The following is a 23,682-nucleotide window of genomic DNA, read 5'->3' as shown; positions in this document are numbered from 1 at the left end:
ATATAATCAACGGTAGACAGAGTTCATAAATCTAAAAATAGTAATATTTTATTCTATATATACATTACCGAGTTCCCCAGTCCACCAGTGAATACCACATTATTTTCGTAGCATAAGTCAAAAAAATATTTTGTGTTTATTAGTATGTAAGCGACTACACTTAAATTAAGTTTAATATTCTATTCCTATTACTTGGTAAAAGACGTTCATATTATAAATTGGTCATTATATATTTTATAACGTCCATGACATTATTTTTCAAACCCTATAATCTTTGTATATCGCCTTATTACGTCTCATATATAACAGAAAATTAAAGAAAGCTAAGGTTTTAGGCCTTATATAGTACAAATAAGCAAAACTAAATGAATAATGGTAACACCGTAAAAAATTGACTGAACATCCAGCGCCGTGAAAATTGCAGTGCAAGAAAAAAACTAATTAATTACTTAGATTTTTGTTTTTATAATGTTTCGTTCTGTATTTTGTGGTAAATATTCCAAATTTTTTTACTAAAACATTCTTAAAACGTATATTTTCAGTGACAACGAAAATGATTATGTAGTAGTTTCGATTATATTGCGTAATGGTGTATTTGCGACGACTTGAATTTGAGGTTACCAATTTTTTTCTTTTTCAGTTGTACGGAATATAAGACCTCTCACGATTCCCTATTGCAATACTGCCAGTATCATTGCAAACAATTTTAGAAATTTATGTACCACCAACAAAATTAACCTAACACCACAATTGCCGAGTTTGAACATTACCAGTGGACATCTGTCATCTAACCAGCATGTATTGACAATATGTAGCAATATGATAATTCCAACAAGATCTGTTACAAAGTTTAGTTTGAAAAAGGGCAAAAGGAAAACAGTTAAGGCTGTAATACACAGATTCTTCCGTTTACACTGGGGTGGTTGGATAAGAACTAAAGCCGGCAGAAAGAAGAGACTGTGGAAAAAATCTAGTGCACAAAAGCGGCGTCTCCGTCAGCATGTTCTCTGTAATGCCACACAGAATACACTACTAGATAAAATGGTTACTAAATTTTGGAAACGTCCCAAATATTATGTTGATGACCCCTACACACCATATCATTCAAGAGAAGAATATGCATTTACACGGAAAAAGCCCTTAATTAGAGATTGAAATAGATTTGCCTGTCAAATTAGTTTAATAAACAAATTTAAATGTTAGTAGTAAATAATTACTTTCAATTTAATTTATATCAATTATTGTTTTGTCTTTTTAAGCTTTAGTGATGATTAAAATATAGTATACAAGGTTATAGAATTTATTCAGATATGCCACATAATACCTATTTTAAATGCATTAACTTTACTTAAATTATAACAAATTAATTTTTACAATAGGCAGATTTGGAAATAAATGTATGCCTAGAGCAATGATCATTATTACTACCCTCATGTCTTTATACAGGGACATTTTAGGTGTGGGGGGTGCCCTATTATAGTAACAGAGAGAACCTAACATTAACACACTAGAACCTTTTTTTTTTACTGTGAGATTCCTACTCACTAAAAACTCTAAGATGTCCCTCATCCAACGCCATGTGCCGGAGTCGCGGGGTCGAATTTTAGTCTACCGCCACTCCGACGGCGGTGGCCCACTAGGGGCGGCTTGGGCCGCCCTTGCCTCCTGATCGCTGTGTCCATCCCCTCCTCTGCTCCACTCCTATGGCTAACACACTAGAACCTAATCTAACCATTAACACTGCCAGCCTTGTCTCTAGTTACTGCAGATCCAACAGTAATCAATATATACTCCAATACTGAATTGTCTCCTCTTTTTTTATTAATACTACCTACCTATGACCTTTTATTCCTTACATACATTGTCCTTTTTATTTACTAAGAGAAATATTGCCAAGTATGCTTGACTTCAGGCAGCTGGCGCAAAGTATTATATATAAGTTGCTACCTTAACTAGTTGTATTTATTTTAGGAAGATCAATGGTGTAATTTTACATGTTACGTTTATGAAGCAACATAATTACACCAATCAAAACGATTATGAGATAAAGTCAGGAAGAAAATAATCATTTGAAGTAATTCGTCGTAAGTCGTTATTCTATAATATGCAATCATTTATAACTTAATTTTAAATGGTATGAATGTTGTTTTTTTTTTTGCTATTTTAGTCTGTGTAACTTGCTATTTAACTACTTAATATTTGTATATTAAGTAGTTAAATATCTTGTGATACAAATACAAATATCTTAGTAATCGCAATTCCAATAATTCTTGACCTAGGTATGTTGATAAATGTCTACGATGTGCTAAATCTACAATCGTTAAAATTTTGGAACGAATAAAAACTGCTATATAATCTGTGCCCACCCACAATCTGTCCGGGGTGCCGTTGTTTTATTTGTTTACATATGTATTTTTTTATAGGTACCTGTCTTCTCTTGTGTTATTGACTTTATTAAATAACTATTTCTTAAAAGTTCTAATGAAATTATAAAATATATCTAAAAAGCAAATTACTTTAAAGAAACCAGACTACAAGTGATTGATAAGAATCGTAAAGAATTTTATTATGTTTTGAATAAATTAACCTATAAAATCTCCGAGTCCAATTCGTGTCGATATTTTCCCGACAAACGTTAGTAACACAAAACGTAACAATAGTGTCTCTCTGTTATGTAACTAGTGAATAAATTGTTTACGTAATTTCATCACAATCTGACGTTTTTATCTTCAATTATCGTGTTGAAAATGAGTGCTCTTTTAGTTGGACGCGCGATATCACGCCTGGAAACACTTTATTTAAGTAAAGAATCTGTCAGTAGCCTATACAAATCTAGTGCAGTAAGGTATTTCTCGGCAACACATAATAGAAATATGAAATTTGTACAGTTTACGTATAAAAACAAACCGGAAGAGGTACGCGTTGGTTATCTTGAAGGGAACAATGTTGTGGACATAAATAATGTGAATTCATCTCTCCCAACTTCTTTGTTGGGTATTATAAAGAATGGAGCCATAGAAAGAGTTCAAAAGTTAGTATATTATTGTATATTAAATACATAAATCATTTGCAACATACTTATCAGTCTATCATAAATTTATCACCTGATTATTGATAATATAGTACCTTCATAACTTTCCAAGAAACATCGTGATTTTGCATTTTTAGTGACATGCCCACAAGTGTGGATGTGAAATTATTTGGGATTGTCCGTTAGTTTCAGATAATTTCGGATAAGGATATTATTTTTGAAGGAATTTCAAAAATAAAATACAAATAGCTAATAAAATGTTTACATAACATGTCTCAATTAGGCTCTACCCCTATCCGATATTATCCGAAACTTTCATTTCAGATTTGGTTACGGTCATGAATATTTTATTATATTGGATCACCGATAGTTTCGATTATGGTTACAGAGCTCCCTAACATCCCTGAAAAGTAGATACCATCCTAAGGGTGGATACACATTTACTTCACATCTTTAAAATCTGATCACATTGTGAGTAACTGGCAAGTGTTATATAAATTGACAGTTTTGGTATAGCCCTGATTCAAAGTCAATGTTCTGCCCTAGTGGGTGACCATCACGCTGTATGTGTTATGTTCAAATGCAATAAAAATCATTGAATTATGATCTTTTATTTTACATGTAAGTTAGAGAAGGTCTTGCAAGTCAGTCATTCAATAGTTTACTAAGAAATGTCTATAGATATTTTATTTTATTTATTGTTGGAAAATTAATGATGAAATTTACATGTTACTGATCACATTGAATTGTCCTATGCCAATTAGTAATATTTACCAATAATATTACTAAATAAAATTTGCTCTATGATCCAAATACAATAATACATAGTAATATGTGTTACAGTATTATAGTTATAAAATACATGTAAACAGAATATACCTATAAGTAATGATGTATCTGTAGACAATATTGTACAGATAAATTATAGCTGTGTATGATATTTCTTTAGTGTTTAATCATCAAAAGGATACCAAAGTAATAGTATAAATACTAGTAAATAATAACTAATATAATTACAGTAATAGTTCTTAAAATTTAATCCTGCACAGAATTGGACCCTGTTGTACAATTTCTTTTATACTTTTATTGGTAATACTAGTGTGTGCCTAGGAGTTAAATTAACTGAATTGTTAGTTACCTAAAAGTGTTTAGGGCATTTTTGGCCCATACAAATTGGTTCAAGAAACAGGAAATTGACTGTTAATTTTGTAAAATAAATTTCGGACAGTGCAGTTCAATGAACTGTTTTAATTATTATGCAATAAATCTTTTTGTTATCAAAGGTATTATTATATCAAAAATATTACAAAAATCTAAGGTAAAAAATTAAGTAATACTATTATTTAATACTGTACTGATTAGATTAGTTGTTATGTTCATAGATATGAGTTCATTCATTTTGTTTTATTGCAACATTTTTGTGTTTATAATATTAGTATAATAAAGATGTAATACTATTTGTATATATTTTGCTATTAAGATTTAAGGTATCATTTTTATTAAGTAATGTATTTTAGTAAATTTTATTTGCTTATGAATGTAGTAAGTTTTTTCTAATAATATTTTTTCCCTACCATTCAGTTCATTATACAGATTTAATTGAGAAATATTGACTAGAAACTTAACTGAATTTCTTCTTCTCTCTTTCTTTTTATTTTTTAAATATGATAGGATTAGCTCTTGTGAATGAACAGCCTTGGGGGTCTAGCTTTTTACAATATCACTTTACAACGACAACTTACTCTACAACCAGGAATCGAAACCGCAACCGTCAGAACGGATGCCGGTTCGATTCCTCGCACGGTTTAAACATTTGTATTCGTAAGCTTTGTTTGTAACATTGGGGGTGTTTTCTATAATATGTATGTATTTACGAAAAAAAAATATGTCTATGCATTCAGTTGTCTAGTACTCATAACACAAGCTCTAGCTAGCTTAATTTAGGACTAGATGGCGTTGTGCGCAGGTCAATTCATGTCCTGATGTTATTACTATCTACATGAAAAAAAATCCTTTGATTTGATATCAAGTGATATGATTGAACTGCGATCCATAGAAGACAAACAGATATTATTCATTAAAGTACTGTATAAATATTAGTTATAAAAATAATATCTATATCAATTAATAAGCATAAGAAATAATGAAAGGCGAATTAAAATTCAATTTCCCATTATCGATTTCTGCTAATGTGTTTGATAGATAAGGTATTTAGTGGATAATAAAAATATTAATTTGCTTGAAATTGATCCTTAAATACATTGTTCACTAATATTTTTAATATATTATAATGGAATGATGCTCCCGCCTGTACTATATTTGTATGCTGACTGGCGCCAGTGAGGATGATAAGATAAATATGATGTCAAGTCAGTTAGCTCATCGTGGAAAATTCACCAGGAATTTATCACGATAGTTTCCAAGGGGTAACTGCGTGGGGGTTTACCTAGCATATTACATTGATGGCAATGGGTCAACAGTCCACATAACTAACAATCTCCTTCCCCCCTAGGGTATACCATTAGCGCAGGCTGGAAAACCATTTCATTATAACCTATTAAAAATCTACAAAGTAATAAGTATAGACCTGAATATGATGATGATGAGAGTATGATCACCAGAGTATGAAGGAGACGGAACGCTGTCAAGGGATTTTATCTGCATCAGTATATGGTGAACGACATTCCTTTGCACTCCCAAAATGTTGTAAGAGTCGACCAGGGAACGAATCAAGGACATTGTTTATAGGCGGGAAGGGAATTGTTAGTAATGTTGAGTGATGGCCCCATTTGACATTTGACAATGTGCAATGTCAGGTTGACCTCCACGCGGTCCCCTCTGGACAACATTGTGATAAATTCCTGGTAAACTTATCATGATGGGCTAACTGACCTGACGTCCTGCTCATCTTAAAAAATACATCGATTATGTAATTAAAATTGCAAACAAGCTGATGGCCAACATAGTTTATAAATGGCAACATCGTGTCGTGATTCCTGTATTATATCTCGCATATTGCCAAACAAGACCACTAAGCTACGTCTTCCTATTCTGTAATTTTACTGGCTTTTCCTTACTTTTTCATAGAACCATTGCTTATAAAGCAAGCTGTTTGTGTCTGGAATCGGGGTTCAGAAACACACACATTTCGTACAAAATGTACTTCGGAAAATGATGAGTATATAAAACCGATGACAGTTTTAATAGGCATATGTATTAAATTATCTATTGAGGTGACATTATAAATTAATAATATTTTGTTTATAATTTCTTTTTAAAAATTTGTAGATCCCACAATTATTTATACCTATAACCCACTGTTAGTCGTGTTAGGTCGACATGCACGCGGTCCCCTTTTGAAGACGATGTTTTTAATTTTTATTGAATTGCCACGGTAGGTTAAATGACCTAACTTCATGCTCATTCTCTAGAGTTATCAATCGTAGCTACTTTTCCATTGTCACCAACTAAAAATACATGTGCGAAGCAATACCAGGTTGCTATTTCGTTTGATACTAGGTACTCTTCGTCTTTATAAAAGAGGAAAGATTTTAGTTAAGTTTTTTTTTTATATATTTATAATTAGCTGGGCCGTGCAACTTCGTCTGCATCACAGTTACTTGATACCCAATTCACATATCTCTTAAAATTATAGCCTATGTATTATTCTGATATATAAACTATATTACTGTAAAGTTCCGTCAAAATCAGTTGAGTAGTTTTTGCATGAAAACGTAACAAATATCCATCCATACTCACAAACATTCGCGTTTATTTGTAAGATGGATACTTAAAATAATAGGTATTTGACAGTATTTAAATATACGTCCATTTTTACTGCTATCTACTTTATTTTGTTATACTACAATGTTGGAAATCTAGCATACGGCCCATCTTATTGCATGCGGACAGCGCTGTGAATAAAATTTGTATGTTCTGTCGTTTTAGATTGAAATCAACAAACCCGGCTTCAGTACCTCTATCAACTGTGACGTTGGCGGCTCCAATCCACGGTATAGATAAAGTACTATGCATTGGACTGAATTACAACGATCATTGCGTAGAACAGAACTTGACTCCGCCAGCTGTGCCAATGATCTTTAACAAGTTCCCTAGCGTTATTGTCGGACCCAATGATCCAGTGAGACTAAGAACTGATGTTACTAAGGTAAATGTAACTTAATTCTTCATTGCAATTGGGCACGATGCATCAAGTTACTTCATATGTTTTCTTGAGGTAGAATAGATAATCCTTTATTAAAATAAACTGGCTTCAATGCCAGTTTATTTTAATAAAATTTTTAGCACTTTTGAATGGTTCACATTTTTTTTTAATCTACCGCTCATTAGGAACGCTGTCTCATCACAACAAGAACGAACAAGAAACATGTGTGTTGATATTTTAAATAATTTTATTGTTACTTTACATTTTTAAGTTGATGTGTGTGAATACAAACTACCAATTAGCACTAATTAAATAAAATATTGAAATAGAGAAAATATAACAACCAACTGGTTGAGCAACTCAATAAGAGTATATCAGTAGTAGGGTTAGAGCAGACCAGTCCAAGCACCACTCTTTCACGAGTATGGCGGATGATCCAGCCATCATTGCGCTCGACCATATCAGTATGATAACTAGGATATTATATAAGTTTTTATGTATAGGAATCAAGTGTCACAAACAAACAAAGGAGTTTATACTAGTTGAAGAATGCACCAATTGAACACAGGTCTCTTGTAAATTAAACGGATGGGGTCAAAATGTTGCGTGAATCACAGAGGTCCGCTCTGACCTCAGCGACACAAATTGGGGTCAATTATTGAAACAAATTGATCGTAATTCATACAGCGTGGGTGGATAGACGACATGTAGTCGTCATCAGGCAGCTTGCATACACCCAGGAATTCTTCGCACCCTTGGTCGAACTAGAACCTACACTACTGCTATTACTGGGTCCTCTCAGGCCGCTGGGAACTCGGGTCCATGTTTTTACGTAATTGGAAAGGCATTCAATTGGCCCTCCTTATTCTGAGCGATTACTAATCTATTTTATAAAAAATCGGATAGCAATAAAATAAATACATAGCAATATTAATAATATCCTCATTCCTATACCATATATTCTCTCACTAATCAGTCGATGGAATGTACCTACCATATATCTTTCACTCTTTAGTCTGGAATGGTTTTTCCGGGCCTTGATACATATACCGTGAGTAAGTGTCGTGCTATGTTTGCCCAGATAAGTCGCGTAACCATTTCTTGTAATTTTTTGCCGCATTGCATCTCATATGGTTTAAATTAAAAGATATTTTTTTATTATCATAACCAAGTATTTATTTATGTATTTAGTAAGACGGCCTCGGTGGGCTTGCGGTTTTCTTGTAAATTTTGCCGCATTGCGTCTCATATGGTCTAAATTGAAAGATATTTTTTTTATTATTGTAGCGAAGTATTTATTTAGCAATACTTAAGTATTTAGTTAGACGGCCTCTGTGGTCTATGGATTAGCAAATCGCCTTACTTCCGATGGTCGCGGTTCCTGGCACGCCAAAAACATTTGTATTCATGAGTATGATTTTTTGTATCGGTCTGTGTATAATATGTATGTATTTGCGAAACAAATATGTATTTATGTATTTGTATCAGTTATCTAGTAGGTACCCATAACACAATCTTTAGCTACCATAACTTGGGACTAGATGGGACTGTGTGAATTTTCCTGAGATTAGTATATTATGTAGTAATAAATTCTCAAATGAAATATAATACGCAATTTTGTACCGCGAATTTGAATTAACAATAATTAATAGCTTACTAACTGTAATCGCGCTTTCACCCGCATGAAATTTATAGCGTCACATACGCTTATACATTATTCTGATGTATAAGCTATATTACTGTAAAGTTTCATCAAAATCCGGTAGTAGATTTTGCGTGAAAGAGTAACAAACATCCGTGTTCAATACAATACATTATTATCATTAATAATAATAATGTATTCTATTGAACACGACACTATATGGTACGGGATGTTTGCTAAAAACATATGTCTAGCACCGCATTCAAATCGCTTAATTCATTTCTGAGATTAGCGAAGCAAAAAAGACAAACTCTACAAACAATGTTTAGACATCGATAATATTAGTGCAACCCTTTCAAAATTTACAGACTATTAAAGTTATTATTTTGAAACCGAAGTAGCGTAAGTTTAATACTCTGAATTATATTCAAGACGTCGTGAGTTCAAATCTAGCTGACGCCAAGAAATTTGTATTTCTGACTAACTAACTCTCCGGCGAAGGAAACACCGATATGAAACCAAAAACTAATCCGAGAGACGATGGTAAGCGGGCCTCATAAACACGGTATTCATTATACTGAGCGATATATGTGTATGTTAAGTTTTGCGTTGACCACAACATCAACAGTTGACAATGGCTTAGTCAGAGCCATTGTCAACTGTTAAGTTACAGTTGACAATGGACAGTTAGAATAGAATAGAATAGAAAATCATTTATTCAAATAAACTTAATTTAAGCACTTTTGAATAGTCATAACAATTTGTTTTTTATCTACCACTCGTTCGGAAAGCTGTCTCATCACAAGAAGAACGAGCAAGAAACTTGTGTGTTGCTCTTTTAAATAATCCTTGTAAGTTTACATTTACAAGTCGAAACGTGTGAATACAAACTACCAACAAGCACTAATTTTTTGGGTCAAATATAATCATGCAATAAGATTAAATCAGTCGTAGTGATAAGAGCAGACCAGTCCCTACAAGCAGCACTCGTTCACGAGTATGACGGATGAGCCAGCCATCACTGCGCTCGACCATATTTTAGGGAGCCCATTGACCCGGCCCCACCACGCCGCCACACGTCTGGACATTTTAGTGAGCATGACTACTCATTCCACACGACCACGTCACAGCTACAAAAATTACTATATGGTAGTTACAGTATTCGCACTTTACAAAAGGATGCATGCGGCAATCAATACAAAAGCCGCTACGCTATCATATATCAAGAAAGCAGTATGAAAATTAAAATTATAACGTTGTCCGCAAATAAACTTATTCTTGCTATATATTGCTATCATCTATAAATTCATCTATCTTATAATAGGCTTTTTTACATAACATTTGTTTAATATAAGATTTGAATTGCCTCTCTGTAAGATTTAGCGTAGACTCTGGCAGTTTATTATAGAATCTTACGCAATTACCATAACCAATTAGTTGACAATGTAGCCCCATCTGCTACATTAGTAGTGACACTATGTTTTTTATTCTGTAGGCATTCTTCATAATCTGTATTTATAAGTACATACAATATTTGATTGTGATGGATAAATTATAAAAAAAAATCTAATATAGATATAGCTACATTATCAGCATTAGGGTTCATTCCCGGGAATTCTCGGTTCGAGAATTCCCGGGAAATTCATGGGTTTTGTTCCCGGGAAATCAAGCTCGAGAAAAGTCGAGAACTCGAGAAATCATATACCTATATAGAAATTAAATTGCGCTTTGTTTTGTTGCGTGGCGGCGCAATAATTTAAGATATTAACTTTTTTGTTTTCTTTCATGTTATTTTTTTATTTTGTAGAGTTATTTTTGTTTACGTTGTTTTTTTTTTAAATAAGCAGCCAAAAATGGTGGTGTCATCTATACATATATAAATAAAATTGGAGTGTATGTTTGTAATATTGAAATAACCGGTTTTTACTGCATGCATATGAATATAAATACGGAACATACACCCAAAAACTACTTTTTAAAATTTTTGTCTGTCTGTCTATCGATCTGTTTGTTCCGGCTAATCTCTGAAACGTCTGAATCGATTTTAACGGGACTTTTTTTGGCAGTAGCTGATGTAATAGGGAGTAACTTAGGCTACTTATATTTTAGAAACATTATTTTATTGTAAAAAAATTAAGTATAATTCCACGCGGACGAAGTCGCGGGTACAGCTAGTTATAAATATAAGTCTGAATAATTAGGTCCTAAAAAATTGAAATTGGCGTTTTGTAAGGGAATAACCTGAAGTATTTTTTTCAAAATATAATATATTAATTTAAGCAAAGTATTTCTATTAATTTTTTAATAAATTTTAAAACCATTTCTATTTATGCACTTTTGCCTTTTGTTTTTGTACTTTGGACTGCCCCATCGGAGTTTAATTTTTTCCCTTGCAAGAAGTTATCCAAATTTCGAAAAAAATGGTAATCTGTTGGAGCAAGGTCCGGGAAGTACGGTGGTTGTCTTAGACATTCCAATTGAAGCTCTTCTAATTTGGTAACTGTCTGTTGTGCAGTATGTGGTCAAGCGTTCTTGGCGATTGACCAGCCTCGGTTGTTTAGCAGCTAGCTTTTCCATTATGATTTCTCAATTGCTGACAATACACATTTGCCGTAATCGTCTGGCCAGATTTAAGAAAGCTGAAGTGAACAACACCGGAAATAGTCCACCAAACGTTCACAAGTAACATTTTTTGAGCCAATTTTCGCTTGGGGCAGGATTTGGTTGGTTCGCCAAGGTTTAGCCATTGCAATGAGCGTTTCTGATTATCGTACGATATCCACTGTCCATCACAGAAAATGATTTGATTTGTAATCCCTTCATTATTATGCCAGTTGATTAATGTAACGCAGCAGGCTACGCGCGTTTGTCGATTCACTCCATTGAATTCATGAGGGACCCACTTTTCAAGCTTTTTCACCTTCCCAATTTGCTAAAGGATTAAAACAGTTTTGTCACTAACACCGGAGCCTGCAGCTAACTCGTATGGGTTTGCGATGGATCCGCTTCCACAATAGCCTTCAATTCTTCATTATCAACCTTGGATTCCGGTCGCCCACGGAGATTGCTTTGCAGGTCGAAATTTCCAGAACGAAAACGTTGGAACCAAAAATGCACGTGTTTTCTTTTGCGACACCACTGCCGTACACATCATTAATACTTCGAGCCGTTTAGCACCGTGTAGCACTGGTGCTACAGCGGAACTCGTACTCGTAAATAACGCGATATTTTAAGTTTTTTCATTTTGTATGCTGTGAGTGACCCAAAGTGAATAGCTGTATAAATTTGGAAATGGAATTCCTAACCAAAGAGGAGATATTTGAGATCCAAGTGGCCAGTACGACAAAACGCCAATTTCATATGTAAGGACCTAATATTATTTCTCTATTTAAAAAAAAATTAATTTATTCATAATATTAATGTTTTTAAATATACTCAATAAAAGTTTTATTTGAGAGGAAAACCACTGAATTTTTTGAGTTATTGGAACCAAATAATATGAGAAAACGTACGTAAATGTAAATTTCTCGACAACCCGAGAAGACCCGAGAAATTGACCTCGAGAATTCTCGAGACCCGAGAAATTGAAAAGCTCGAGAAATCATGAACCCTAATCAGCATATACCATAAATGTCGTGACATGAGGCTTGTTTTTTTATAATATTATTGTCCATGAATAATAATAATAAAAACCATGCTATAAAAACAAATAAATATTTCGAACTAATAAACGAATTAACGAACAGTAGTATGTTGTTAACATAGGTACATGTATATGCGCTCGAAGTGGGAGCGAGAGGTACAGCAATGAAATCTCTACAATCTTCTAAAAGATTTTGGCTAGTCTAGAACTGCAGTAAATTCTATTATTAGATTTGGCTGTGTAGTGAGAGAAACACGAGTGGTGAAGGTACGTGTTGGTGTAAGTCGGTAAGCCCCCCCGACTTACACCAACACTTAAACCTACAACCGGTGCACAAGTCCCGGGAACTGCTCGGAGTTTACCTCTCTGGTACACGTAGCACCTGCTCGGTGAATCTATGGAATGTCAAGTTCTTTCTCTTTTTATTTAAAAAAAATGTTTCTACTTGCCCATAGGGACTATTACAGAGCGGGTGCGGGGTTGTCTTTTGCAGTTTCGCCCCGCACTCAGTATTTCATTCATTTTTAAATAAAAAAATTATAATACTGTTATTGTTTCATATTCTTTTCAGAAAGTAGACTGGGAAGTAGAACTGACTGTTGTGATCGGTAAGAAGGCGAGCTTTGTTAAAGCAGCCGACGCTTATGACTATGTGTTGGGCTACACAGTTGCACAGGACGTGAGTGCCAGGGATTGGCAGAAAGAAAAAAATGGCGGCCAGTTTCTACTTGGCAAGGTGATTATAAATTAATTTAAAAAATTACAAATCTCTAGAGACTCACTTTTAGAGAGGTCAATATCATTACAAATATTGACCTACCTATCTTAACATATCGATTAACTTTTCTAATGAAATGCAAAACTTTCTTAATTTTTTCTTTCCTAAAATTCCCAATTTCAATTTCTCGTACGAATTGTTTTCAAGAGTATGCCTGTTTGTATTAGTTTGTATGTTCTCTATATATTTAGTTAAGTATTTGTATAAGTTGTTTAGTCGCAGCAGTACAGGCTCTATTTACTTTGGAATTAGATGGCACTGTGTGAATTATACTGGGTTATTATTATTATTAGAAAGGTTCAACATATAGTCTAAATTATATAGAAATGAATGAATTATGTAATATATCGTTTAATGAAAAAGAATATAAACGCAGAAGTATTAATTATAATTTATTGCTTTCAGTCGATGGATACTTTCTGCCCGATTGGTCCTTGCATCGTAACTAGCGACGAAATAGGCGATCCTCAGAACCTGGACATCAAGTGCAGCGTGAACGGCGTACTGAAACAGACCAGCAATACCAATCAGCTAGTGCACAAAATACCTGACGTCATTGAACGATTAACATCGTAAGTTATCTTATTTTTTCTGCCTAGTGGTGCCCACAGACTAAAGTCGTATCTATCAGGCAGAAGTTGGCTATTCAGTCACTCCACAAGTCTTTTAGCAGGTTTGAAGTCCCATCTGCACTCGCCGCTGTCGTTCCGTGGAGATGTAAATGCCAGCAGTGGTCAATAGCATTCGAATAGTTAAAAAAAACTTTTTTTATGAATTGACAAACCTGACCTGTCAGCTTACAGGCCACGTATCACGCCTTTTACTATCACTACAAATGTTACTACTTTCTCCTGTTACTATAGTATTTTTTTTTACTATATATAATTAATCATCATCCTGATTTGTCTTAATAATGAACTGTTACAATTCTGCTTATAATAAAATTAACAAGTATTAGGCACATTGATTGTGAAATAAAAAGTATAATCGTAATAGTTAATTATATACATATATTAAAAAAAATGTAGCTCAGTAACAGTTAAGTCATGCAACTGTTGTATATCCACTGAATATCTCGATCACAAACCTATATGTTTTATTTAAAAACTGCCATTTTCCAGGGTAATGACTCTCCTCCCTGGTGACATACTTCTCACTGGTACTCCTGGCGGAGTGGGCATGTACCGAAGCCCTCCAGAGTACCTCAAGCCGGGTGACGTCATCCTCAGTGAGATACAGAATATTGGAGTGCTGGAAACTAGGATTGAGAAGTTTTAATTATATGTTTGTTTTAACATTACATTATGTACAGGGCATATTAAGTGCAGTTGCACTAAACAACATATTTGTATTATATTAACCATTTGATTGAATTGGATATATACATGTGTAACCAGATATTTTTATAGACTGGTCGGTTTTTTTATATATCTATTCTATTAGTTACTAGCTATGCCTGCATCTTCGCCTTCGTAGAGTAGTAACTTTGTGTAGCATTTATAATTATTTAGGCTAAATCCTTTCATCGCCCCTTTCAACCCCATTACAATCCCTATTTCTACAATATAACCTATGTTATGTAACCTACGTCCTTTCTCAGGCTCTAGACTACTACCTGTGTACCAAAGTTCATTTAAATCGGTAATCAGTTCAGACATAAAAACATAACACATAGAGTTGCTTTCGCATTTATAATATCTTCTAGATAAGCAATTTAATTAATTACAATTCTTCGAAATTTTAAATTCAAACTATTGCTTATCTACTAGATAAAACTGTGTTCATAATAGTTTGATGTAAACAGTTGGTTCAACTAGAAAATTATTTATTAATAAGGACTACTAAGTAGTACTACATGTGTTGTAATACATCATTCAATGAATTTAATTTTATTATCGGTACTAAAATAAATTTAAATATATATAACTCAAAGGTGACTGAGGTAGTGATCTATCAACGCACAGCTCAAACCACTGGACGGATTGGGCTGAAATTTGGCATGCAGGTAGATGTTATCACGTAGGCATCCGCTAAGAAAGGATTTTGATTAATTCTACCCCCAAGGGGATGAAAGTTTGTATGAAATTTTGTCAATTTTAAACCGATCTGGCTGAGATTTTGCATGCGTAAAGATACTATGACGTATGCCTACGTCTACTAAGAAAGGATTTTGATAAATTCCATCCCTAAAGGGATAAATTAACGCGAGCGAAGCCCCGAGCAAAAGCTAGTATAGATATATTAACTTTAAAATGTCTAGCAAAATGACTTTTTATATTCTTTATCGATGTTGAAAATAAATATATGTTATCTTATTTTCCTGCTTATTATTCCACAAACCACTTTGGACGCTAAATATAAATTACACCGGACAATTAACACAGCGCCATCTAGTCCCACGGTAAGCAGAGCTTGTGTTATGGGTACTAGACAACTGATATAAATACTTAGACATTTTTTTTTTAAATACATACATAATATACGTAGAAAACACCCCAGACTGATACAAACTATCATACTCTAATACAAATATGCATGCTGCAAGGAATTGAACCCGCGATCATCGGAAGTAAAGCGATGTGCTAAATCGATAGACCACCGAGGCCGTCCTGTTACTAGTTTATAAAATACTATATGTGTATGTATACTGTTTTAGAAAACCCATATCATATGGCCTTTCAACTATACCGAGAATGTATGATATAAATAAAATTGGAGTGTCTGTTTGTAATATTCAAAATAACCGTTTATTATTACATGCATATAAACATAAATACGGTATGCATACCGAAATAACATTTTTTTTACAATTTTTGTCCGTCTGTCTGCCTGTTTGTTCCGGTTAATCTCTGAAATGGCTGGACCGATTTTGACGGGACTTTTTTAGGCAGATAGCTGATGAACCTAATAAGGAGTAACTTAGGCTACTATTATTTTAGAAAAATAAAGTTAAATTCCACGCGGACGAAATCGCGGGAACAGCTAGTAATAAATAAAATATTTATTTTATGATTTAAGCAGGTGATTACTATTATTAAACTATTCTTAATGCATATGCATGTAGTAAAAAACGGTTATTTCAATATTACAACCAGACACTCCAATTTTATTTATATGTATAGATTAATGCTAATAGCATTTTCTACTAGCCAATCTTAGGGAGCGCAGAAATACAAGAATGCAGTTTATTTTATTAAATATAATTATATAATAACCTATATTAATAGATATAAATATAAGAGTAAGATACACATAATAAAGTATCTGTTATCAACTTTTTTATAACCTTATTGACGTATTCAACATATCTTTATTAATAACATACTTAATACATATCTACATATATAGATAAGCCAATGATTGATTGATTTGTCCTATGTTATATTATCGTATTTGAGCTCATGCCAAGCCCACATTTTTTACAGTTTAATGGGAACAATAATTCCCAAGTATGAACTTGTGGCATACCACAAGTTCATACTTTGTTGGAATCTTTATGGAGCGCCATGAATATCACGTCATTAAGTGACGCTCTTAATTCCCTTATTCATTGATATCTATTACCTTTTAAATTATCTTTAATGGTAATGGAATGGTGCACCAGCTTGCGCTATCTGGTTATGCTGGCGGAGTGGCGGAGTGCAGGATGATAAGGTGAGCATGACGTTAGGACGGTTATCGTGATAAATTCTTTCTAACATTTTTGAAAATATTCTATCGCCCATGTTCCTCAGGGGATTTTCTCGGAGTAAAAAAATGAACGAAACTACAGGGTGAATTTGAAATATTCTTTACACTTCGTTCAAGAGCTTATTCAATGCAAACAATTAAACCATCAGTCAATCTCATCCTATATCAAAGTAACAGGTAAAGATAAATCGAGAAATATTTGTTATATATAAATATTTGTGTCGTCAACTCACATACTTAGAATTAAAAATCCATAATGACTTCATTGTCACGGTAATGAGTTTCTCGATGTAATATATCTTATACCTATGAGTATGCACTGTTAGCTTCAAACTTAAAGTAAGATACTCAGTTGACTAATTTGTTACATTTCAAGTTTAGAACCATAGTCACATGATGTTGGTGGCGTCACTATTACGCCATCACCAATAGACATAAAGAGGAAAGGAACAAGGAGGGGTCGGCCTTTTTTCGTAGAATACAGCGACGCAATTTTTTTTTGTCATGATAATGGAATGGTGCACCCGTCTGTGCTAACGTTTACGCCGGCGGGGCACCAGTGGTGAATTATGAAATGAGCATGAGGTCAGGTCAGTTAGCCCATCGCGACAAATTCACCAGAAATTTATCACGATGGTTTCCAGGGGAAACCGCATGGAGGTCAACTTGAGCAATGTACCATACATTGCTAACAATGGGGTCAACAGTCCCCGTCCCCCTAGCGACGCAATTTATGTGGAGTGTAATTTGAAAAATGAATAATAATCAAGTACTGACACTTCCCAAAAGTACTATAATGACTTATTAATTTTGGACAAGTTATTGAGGTCAATATGTAATCCCAATAATTCTAAAAATCTACATAAGATGACGAAGATAACTACGGGATCCTACTACGTTTTACATGAACTACTCGTTTTAACTAAGGAAAAAACTAATATAAAAGACGATCAGAAAAATATTGTTTAATTAAAAAATTCTAAATAGGTAGTATGACACATACGACAATCTAAGTAGTTTTAAAAAAAGATAGAAAAAAAATTTTAACTATAAAACCGCAACATTTTATTTATTTTTATTGAATTACCTGAAGTAGGTAATTTTATCCTAATAGGTATAATAATTTTATTAGCTACGTTTATTTATTTTATGACGTGTGGAATTTTGTGCACAACGTTGAGTAATTTATCTTAAGTAGTAGTATGTTATATTATGTTATCTGTGGTAGTAGCATAAACATACACCTATATAATCTCAGAGCTGATTTCAGCTCTGAGATTGCAATTTGCAACTTTCACAAATTGAACAATTCCAGAAACATTTTATTTATAGAGATTTTCTAGTCTATGTTTGTTGTATGAATTTGTATGCCTGAGATGCATATTGTATCAATATGATAGGTGACTTATTTATTTTTATTATTTTAGGCCTTTCTGATTTAATTTTATTTATATGTTGTATGTTTGTATGGTATGGTTGTATGTATACTTTGATTTTCCGAAAATAAACAAATAAATAATAAAAATAAAACACAAGGGGGGGGGGGCGACTTAACACCTTGCGGCGTTCAATTTAATATTGTTGAGTTGTTGGTTGCTTTCTAGAACTTGTGAGCAGTACCTAGTAGTGACTTTTCTTCCCTACCTAGTAGTGAGTCTTCAATAGACACGCTTACGTAGCATGTCCAATAGAATTTGTATAAGTAGGGGAATTCCTTTTGAAGTAGGTAAGCTGTTCCGAGACGTAGATAGGTGTCTCTGTTAGAGCCTTTGTAATACGATTATAATAATATGTTGTGTGACACCAAATCTGACTTGACTTGTTGACTGTCGTTTATTATGAAATGGAAAATTAGTAGATGTTATAAACAATGTGAACTAAAAACATTTTATTGTGCCCGCCATCAGTCGATTTTATGCAAGAGTATTATCACCGGAATGTCGTAGATGATTTTAACCTATTAACCGGGATATTATCTTTTTAAGTAAGCAGCATTTACGGGGTGGTTTCCCTAGGACGTGTCAGTATGGCAGAATGTAATTTCATATAACTATGTAATATTGAGCATTAGATAGTGTACTTTGGTTTAGACTTTTCGCAAGTGATAGGTATCTACTGCTGTATCTACATTTATTTGATATACCACCAACACTTTAAGTGTGCCTAGCTGTTTAAGATTCGAGGTACGAATATCCTTAAGTGTATTTTCCTTTTATTCCAGTAAAATTTTAAATTAAACATGATGTGACCATTTTTGGCGCAATATAAAAAAATAAGTCGGCAAATACATGAATAATAATATTAAAAATAAAATGTTTATTTAAGTTGAAGGGAAAAGGATGAAGAAATTAAAAAAAGAATAGAAAAACGCTTCTTCCAAATTAACTCGATGAAAAAATGTTTTAAATGAAAGTTCTAGAGAAAAAAAGTCTAGACAAAATAGGTCCTCCTCAGTTTTTCATTATCTGCTGTTGTTTAAAAAAATTAACGTCTTTTTTAAAATATACGTATAATTAGTAAAAATCACGGGATCTTACTACGTTTTATATTTATTTGCTGCTATTAATTAAAGGAGTGACTGATAAGATAAGCAGACTATTGAGTAAATACTCTGTACTTACTTAGACGAATGGAAGAGAAAAATATATAGTAAAGCGAAGTGATATGTGATAAGGTAAAGGAGGTGATGATGGTAATTCTTCGTCTGTACCCGTACTTCCTATGTATGTTAAATGGGCATCCGGTTAAACAAAATCATAAGAATTGTAGCGTGCTGTCATTACCATGTTCATCAAGGCATAATTTTGGTTGCATTCATAAAAGGATACCTAACTTTATTAAGCAAAGCTGTTACATATCTATACAAAACTATTTTACTAGCTGGTAACAAAACCTGAAAAAAAAACTTTAAAAAACACATTCAGAATTTTTTTAAATGTCGTCACAAATAAAAAACACGAATTATTGTACTCGTATTTTTTTTAACTGTACCAACTAGTGTTCTTCCTCTTACTGCAATTTACTTACTTCAATATGCCAGAAAAAAAGTATTTTTCTAAAAGTCTTATCAAGCCTGATGGAAGAATACTTACGATGATTCGTATGTAATGACTTAATTAAAAAAAATGTTTCCGCAAACTTTATTACATCTTTAATGATTACAGATTATCATCTGTAATCATTAAAGAAGAGTTCCGGATAAATTATTTTTTAATTAAATTATAATTTTATTACATGCGTTCAAAGGTAAAGTATTAAATTAGCGTGTGTTTGAAATTTCAACTAAGAAACGAAAGAGTAAAAACGTAGGTAAAGCTGAAGACTCGCTTAATCGAAGATCATACGCGGCACCAATAAAATACGGAAATTTCTAGAAAATTACGAAATAACGGCAGAGCATGTATTCGAGTCAATGGTAGGTATAAAACAAATGTCTACCACAAATCCAGGGGTACCTAGGTACCATGTGAAAGTCGACCTGGCATGATACATTGTTATCAATGCAGTCACTAGTCCCCATTCCTAACAATCCCCTTCCCACCAATTCAAAAGATTGGTTGTCATTGCTCTGCAACTGAATGCTGATTGGTGAATGCTCCCAACAATTGTGCCAATCGGTGTCTTCCGTCCCCGACAGGAAGAGCCGTTTGCGCGCGCGTGTTTAGTTCTTTTCAAAGTCTATTAAATTTAATGTCATGCAAGGGGAGTTTTATTGGGTTAAGTGGAGCTATACGGGTCGTATCCAATGATTATGACCTCTCCACTAGCAGACAAATCACTACCATTAGTGTCTCTTTGTAATGGTTCATTTTTTGATACCCGCAGATTGTAAGTCCGTCTGTTTGCGGCGGATATTCGTCGTTATGAATATTATTTCGAGCAATTTTCTTGTTGAGCTCTATTGGTGGCTATTGCGTTTATTGCCTCTCAACGCTTCTCCCCATTATGCAGTTGCAGTTTATTTAGGCATTTATCAGATTATTGACGAATATAGCCACGTAATGGATACTGACATGCCTAACATCCGGCTTAGGAAAGATTTGAATACCGTAATAAATAAATAACGCAGCAAAATCTAGTCTCAATATAAGCTATTACAATCCTTTATTTTGGAGTTGAGTTATATTAACACATAAGATTTCATTTTAGTTGGAATTTAAAAAAATGGTTTTCTAGTTTTTTGACAAATATTAAGAATCACATGGTTAAGTTTTTTTTTTAAATTTAATTATACTGACAAGTACATTGATAAATATGAAAACATGTCATAAATGAATATTACAAAATAATATTATGTACATAAATATACATCTTTATATTACATAGGTACTCGAGAATCACATGATTTCACAATGGTTATTCGGTACCTATTTAATTTTGGGGAAAATTATTGTTGTTGTATAACCAGATATAAACATTTCTTTAGGAGTTAAAAGTATTATATTATGTACTATTATAGTAAGTAGGAGTCTCAGACATCCATAGGTTACGGCCTATGGACACCTAAGACACCTAAGACATCACGTGTGCCTTGCCGACCCGTTGTATTGTAAAATTAAATGTAATTGATAATGTCACTCTGCTCCACACATTTTGATAAATTCATAAGGTATCTGTTGTTGGTTTTAATAATTATATAATACTAAATAATGTGTATACTTTGTACAAGCAATTGACCTAAATAAATGAATAAAAAATAGTCCTATAGCTCATCCAGTACAAGAAAAGAAGGCTACATGATTATGTTGAAATTTGACTCTACAACTTTCCGTACCCGGTCAAAAAGGCAGAAGATGATGGAATGCGAGATCTATGAAGACGATGTCTGACACATGTTAAATTGGCTGAGAAATATAAGGAAAGCTGACCTTACCAACATGTGGGATACATGACTAAGAGGTGAGAGATTTTTGATATAACTGGTTTCTACCAGTTTGTAATCTATCTTAACTATGCTATCAGTAGATATTCATACAAAAGTCATACATATATTAGTGTTATCAATGTGACAGTCAACTTAAATTAGTTATATTAAAATATTTTAGTAGAATATAAACTTAACAACGATTTAACTTAGAAAATAAAAGTAACTTAAAAAAAATATTCAGCTGATTCCATAAAAATTTGTTGCATTTTCATGTTGATCCCATTGGGCAGCGGCGATGTAGGTACTCGTAGCTGAAGTGTAACTAAATACTCATTGATAAGCACTTAAGCAGCAGGAGACATGATAAAATACTCCTGCGGCACTAGTACTTAGGAACAAGAGTTAGCTTTTTGATTTGCTTTTCTTTCTTCTTTTTTTCTTTTTTGACGTGTGGATAATCTTCACCAATATCTTTCACCTACGGAAGGAAGCTTATATGGAAAGATTTGTGGGATATCTACTTATAATGTGCTAGAGGTATCATACCCAGAATCATGGGTACCAATCATTTTACGACTTCGGCTAAAGATATAAAAATTACATTACATATATTTATTTTATGTTACAATTTATCTTCACAATAATGAAGTCTTGTAAAGTTATATTAGACACACGCTTTTTTTTCTAACTATTCTAATGCTGTTGGCCGCAGTTATTTTTTACAGCTTCAGTCCAATCCCGCAGAAGAATTATGGAGCGGCTTAATTCCAAATCCTAATACAATATTTACGAATAATTTTACAAAAATATTTTCTACAGGGTTATCACTTTCAAAATACAACACTTACAAATTTTTTATTGTTTTTGTACTACAAAATACTATAATTATGATATTCACATTTTGTCTCACACACATTAAAAACACAGTAATTGGGTATATGTGACAAACAATAAGTAATTGATAAATTTGTTTACCATAAAGTTGAATAATCAATTTCTGTGTGTAATTGTCGAAAATAGTAAGCGAACATAAAATTATTCACCGAAAGTACTTAAATTTTGAATTCCATCAATATTTTATCAAAAGTGCAATATTATATAGGAGGAAAATATGAACATATGTATAATTGTATAACTTGAGAGAAAACTAAGAGGAATTTGATAACTGTGGTTGTTAATAAGAAGAAAGAAAGAAAAAATATTGTAATGCAACATTGTAATAGCGATAGAGAGAAAAGTAGATAAAGATAGTTTTATCTTCATCTACTTTTAGTCTACCCTAGTCTTAAAAAAATCACAAATAGACATACCTACATACTTTTCTATTTATAATATTAGTATGGATTCATCATTTACAACGGCCAGTAGCTTTAAATAAGAAAGTAACAATTAAAGAACAAGTATACCACTGAAATGCACAAATAAACAATACTTGTAAAGTCAATTAGACTCGTCTGGTTTCATAATTATTGCTACAGACAGATGGTGTCTCCCTAAACACGCACCAGGGTTACCGACTTTAAATACTCACGAAAGAATAAAAATATTATTATAATTTACATTATCTCAATTTCACTTTTTAACCTCGTAACCTGACCGGTTTTTGTAGATCAAAACCTCATTTTAATTTAAACGAGGATGGAAATGTCCACATACCAAAGCCTAAAAATCTTGTCTTTGTGCGAGGATCCTCGTACGGTTGGCATCCCTGGTACCAACTGACAAATGTTTAAATTAACGTATACAATGTAGATACCGACATTCTTTTTCAAATTCTATGTTTTATTACGTAACATGTTCTGGATATGACCAATGGAATGGCAGTCGAGAATGATTAGATGCGTAAAAAAAACGCCCTTCTTAGTG

General features: G+C 33.1%; 2 protein-coding genes and 1 long non-coding RNA gene across 3 annotated transcripts; 2 read left to right on the top strand and 1 right to left on the bottom strand.

The window, feature by feature from the left end:
• The first annotated feature begins 408 nt into the window (after positions 1 to 408).
• Positions 409 to 1,681, top strand: LOC131845470 (large ribosomal subunit protein bL35m). The gene is made up of 2 exons (XM_059194534.1): positions 409 to 490; positions 641 to 1,681. Exons 1-2 carry the CDS (start codon positions 469 to 471, stop codon positions 1,153 to 1,155), a joined length of 537 nt encoding a protein of 178 aa, XP_059050517.1. The 5' UTR covers positions 409 to 468; the 3' UTR covers positions 1,156 to 1,681.
• A 743-nt stretch (positions 1,682 to 2,424) lies between these two features.
• LOC131845469 (fumarylacetoacetate hydrolase domain-containing protein 2-like) lies at positions 2,425 to 15,048 on the top strand. The gene is made up of 5 exons (XM_059194533.1): positions 2,425 to 3,031; positions 6,980 to 7,199; positions 13,053 to 13,217; positions 13,665 to 13,831; positions 14,381 to 15,048. Exons 1-5 carry the CDS (start codon positions 2,748 to 2,750, stop codon positions 14,535 to 14,537), a joined length of 993 nt encoding a protein of 330 aa, XP_059050516.1. The 5' UTR covers positions 2,425 to 2,747; the 3' UTR covers positions 14,538 to 15,048.
• LOC131845471 (uncharacterized) lies at positions 13,595 to 14,434 on the bottom strand. Its single transcript, XR_009357637.1, has 2 exons — positions 14,347 to 14,434; positions 13,595 to 13,763 (listed from the first exon to the last, which is right to left on the bottom strand). It is a non-coding gene; the product is annotated as an uncharacterized LOC131845471 (long non-coding RNA).
• Positions 15,049 to 23,682: the final 8,634 nt, after the last annotated feature.

The sequence above is a fragment of the Achroia grisella genome, unplaced genomic scaffold (assembly GCF_030625045.1).
Source record: "Achroia grisella isolate CSIRO2021 unplaced genomic scaffold, CSIRO_AGI_Agris_v1 utg474, whole genome shotgun sequence".
Classification (NCBI taxonomy): domain Eukaryota; kingdom Metazoa; phylum Arthropoda; class Insecta; order Lepidoptera; family Pyralidae; genus Achroia; species Achroia grisella.
The sequence above is the reverse complement of the archived record's forward strand: the minus strand, read 5'-3'. Positions and strand labels throughout refer to the sequence as shown.

Excerpts from the sequence above, each read along its gene's own strand:
- LOC131845470 (XM_059194534.1), top strand. The coding sequence starts at position 469 with ATGTTTCGTTCTGTATTTTGTG. Across the intron at positions 491-640 it reads GTTTCGTTCTGTATTTTGTG|TTGTACGGAATATAAGACCT; the intron begins GTAAATATTCCA and ends TTTCTTTTTCAG.
- LOC131845469 (XM_059194533.1), top strand. The coding sequence starts at position 2,748 with ATGAGTGCTCTTTTAGTTGGACGCGCGATATCACGCCTGGAAACACTT. Across the intron at positions 13,218-13,664 it reads GCCAGTTTCTACTTGGCAAG|TCGATGGATACTTTCTGCCC; the intron begins GTGATTATAAAT and ends TATTGCTTTCAG. Across the intron at positions 13,832-14,380 it reads GTCATTGAACGATTAACATC|GGTAATGACTCTCCTCCCTG; the intron begins GTAAGTTATCTT and ends GCCATTTTCCAG.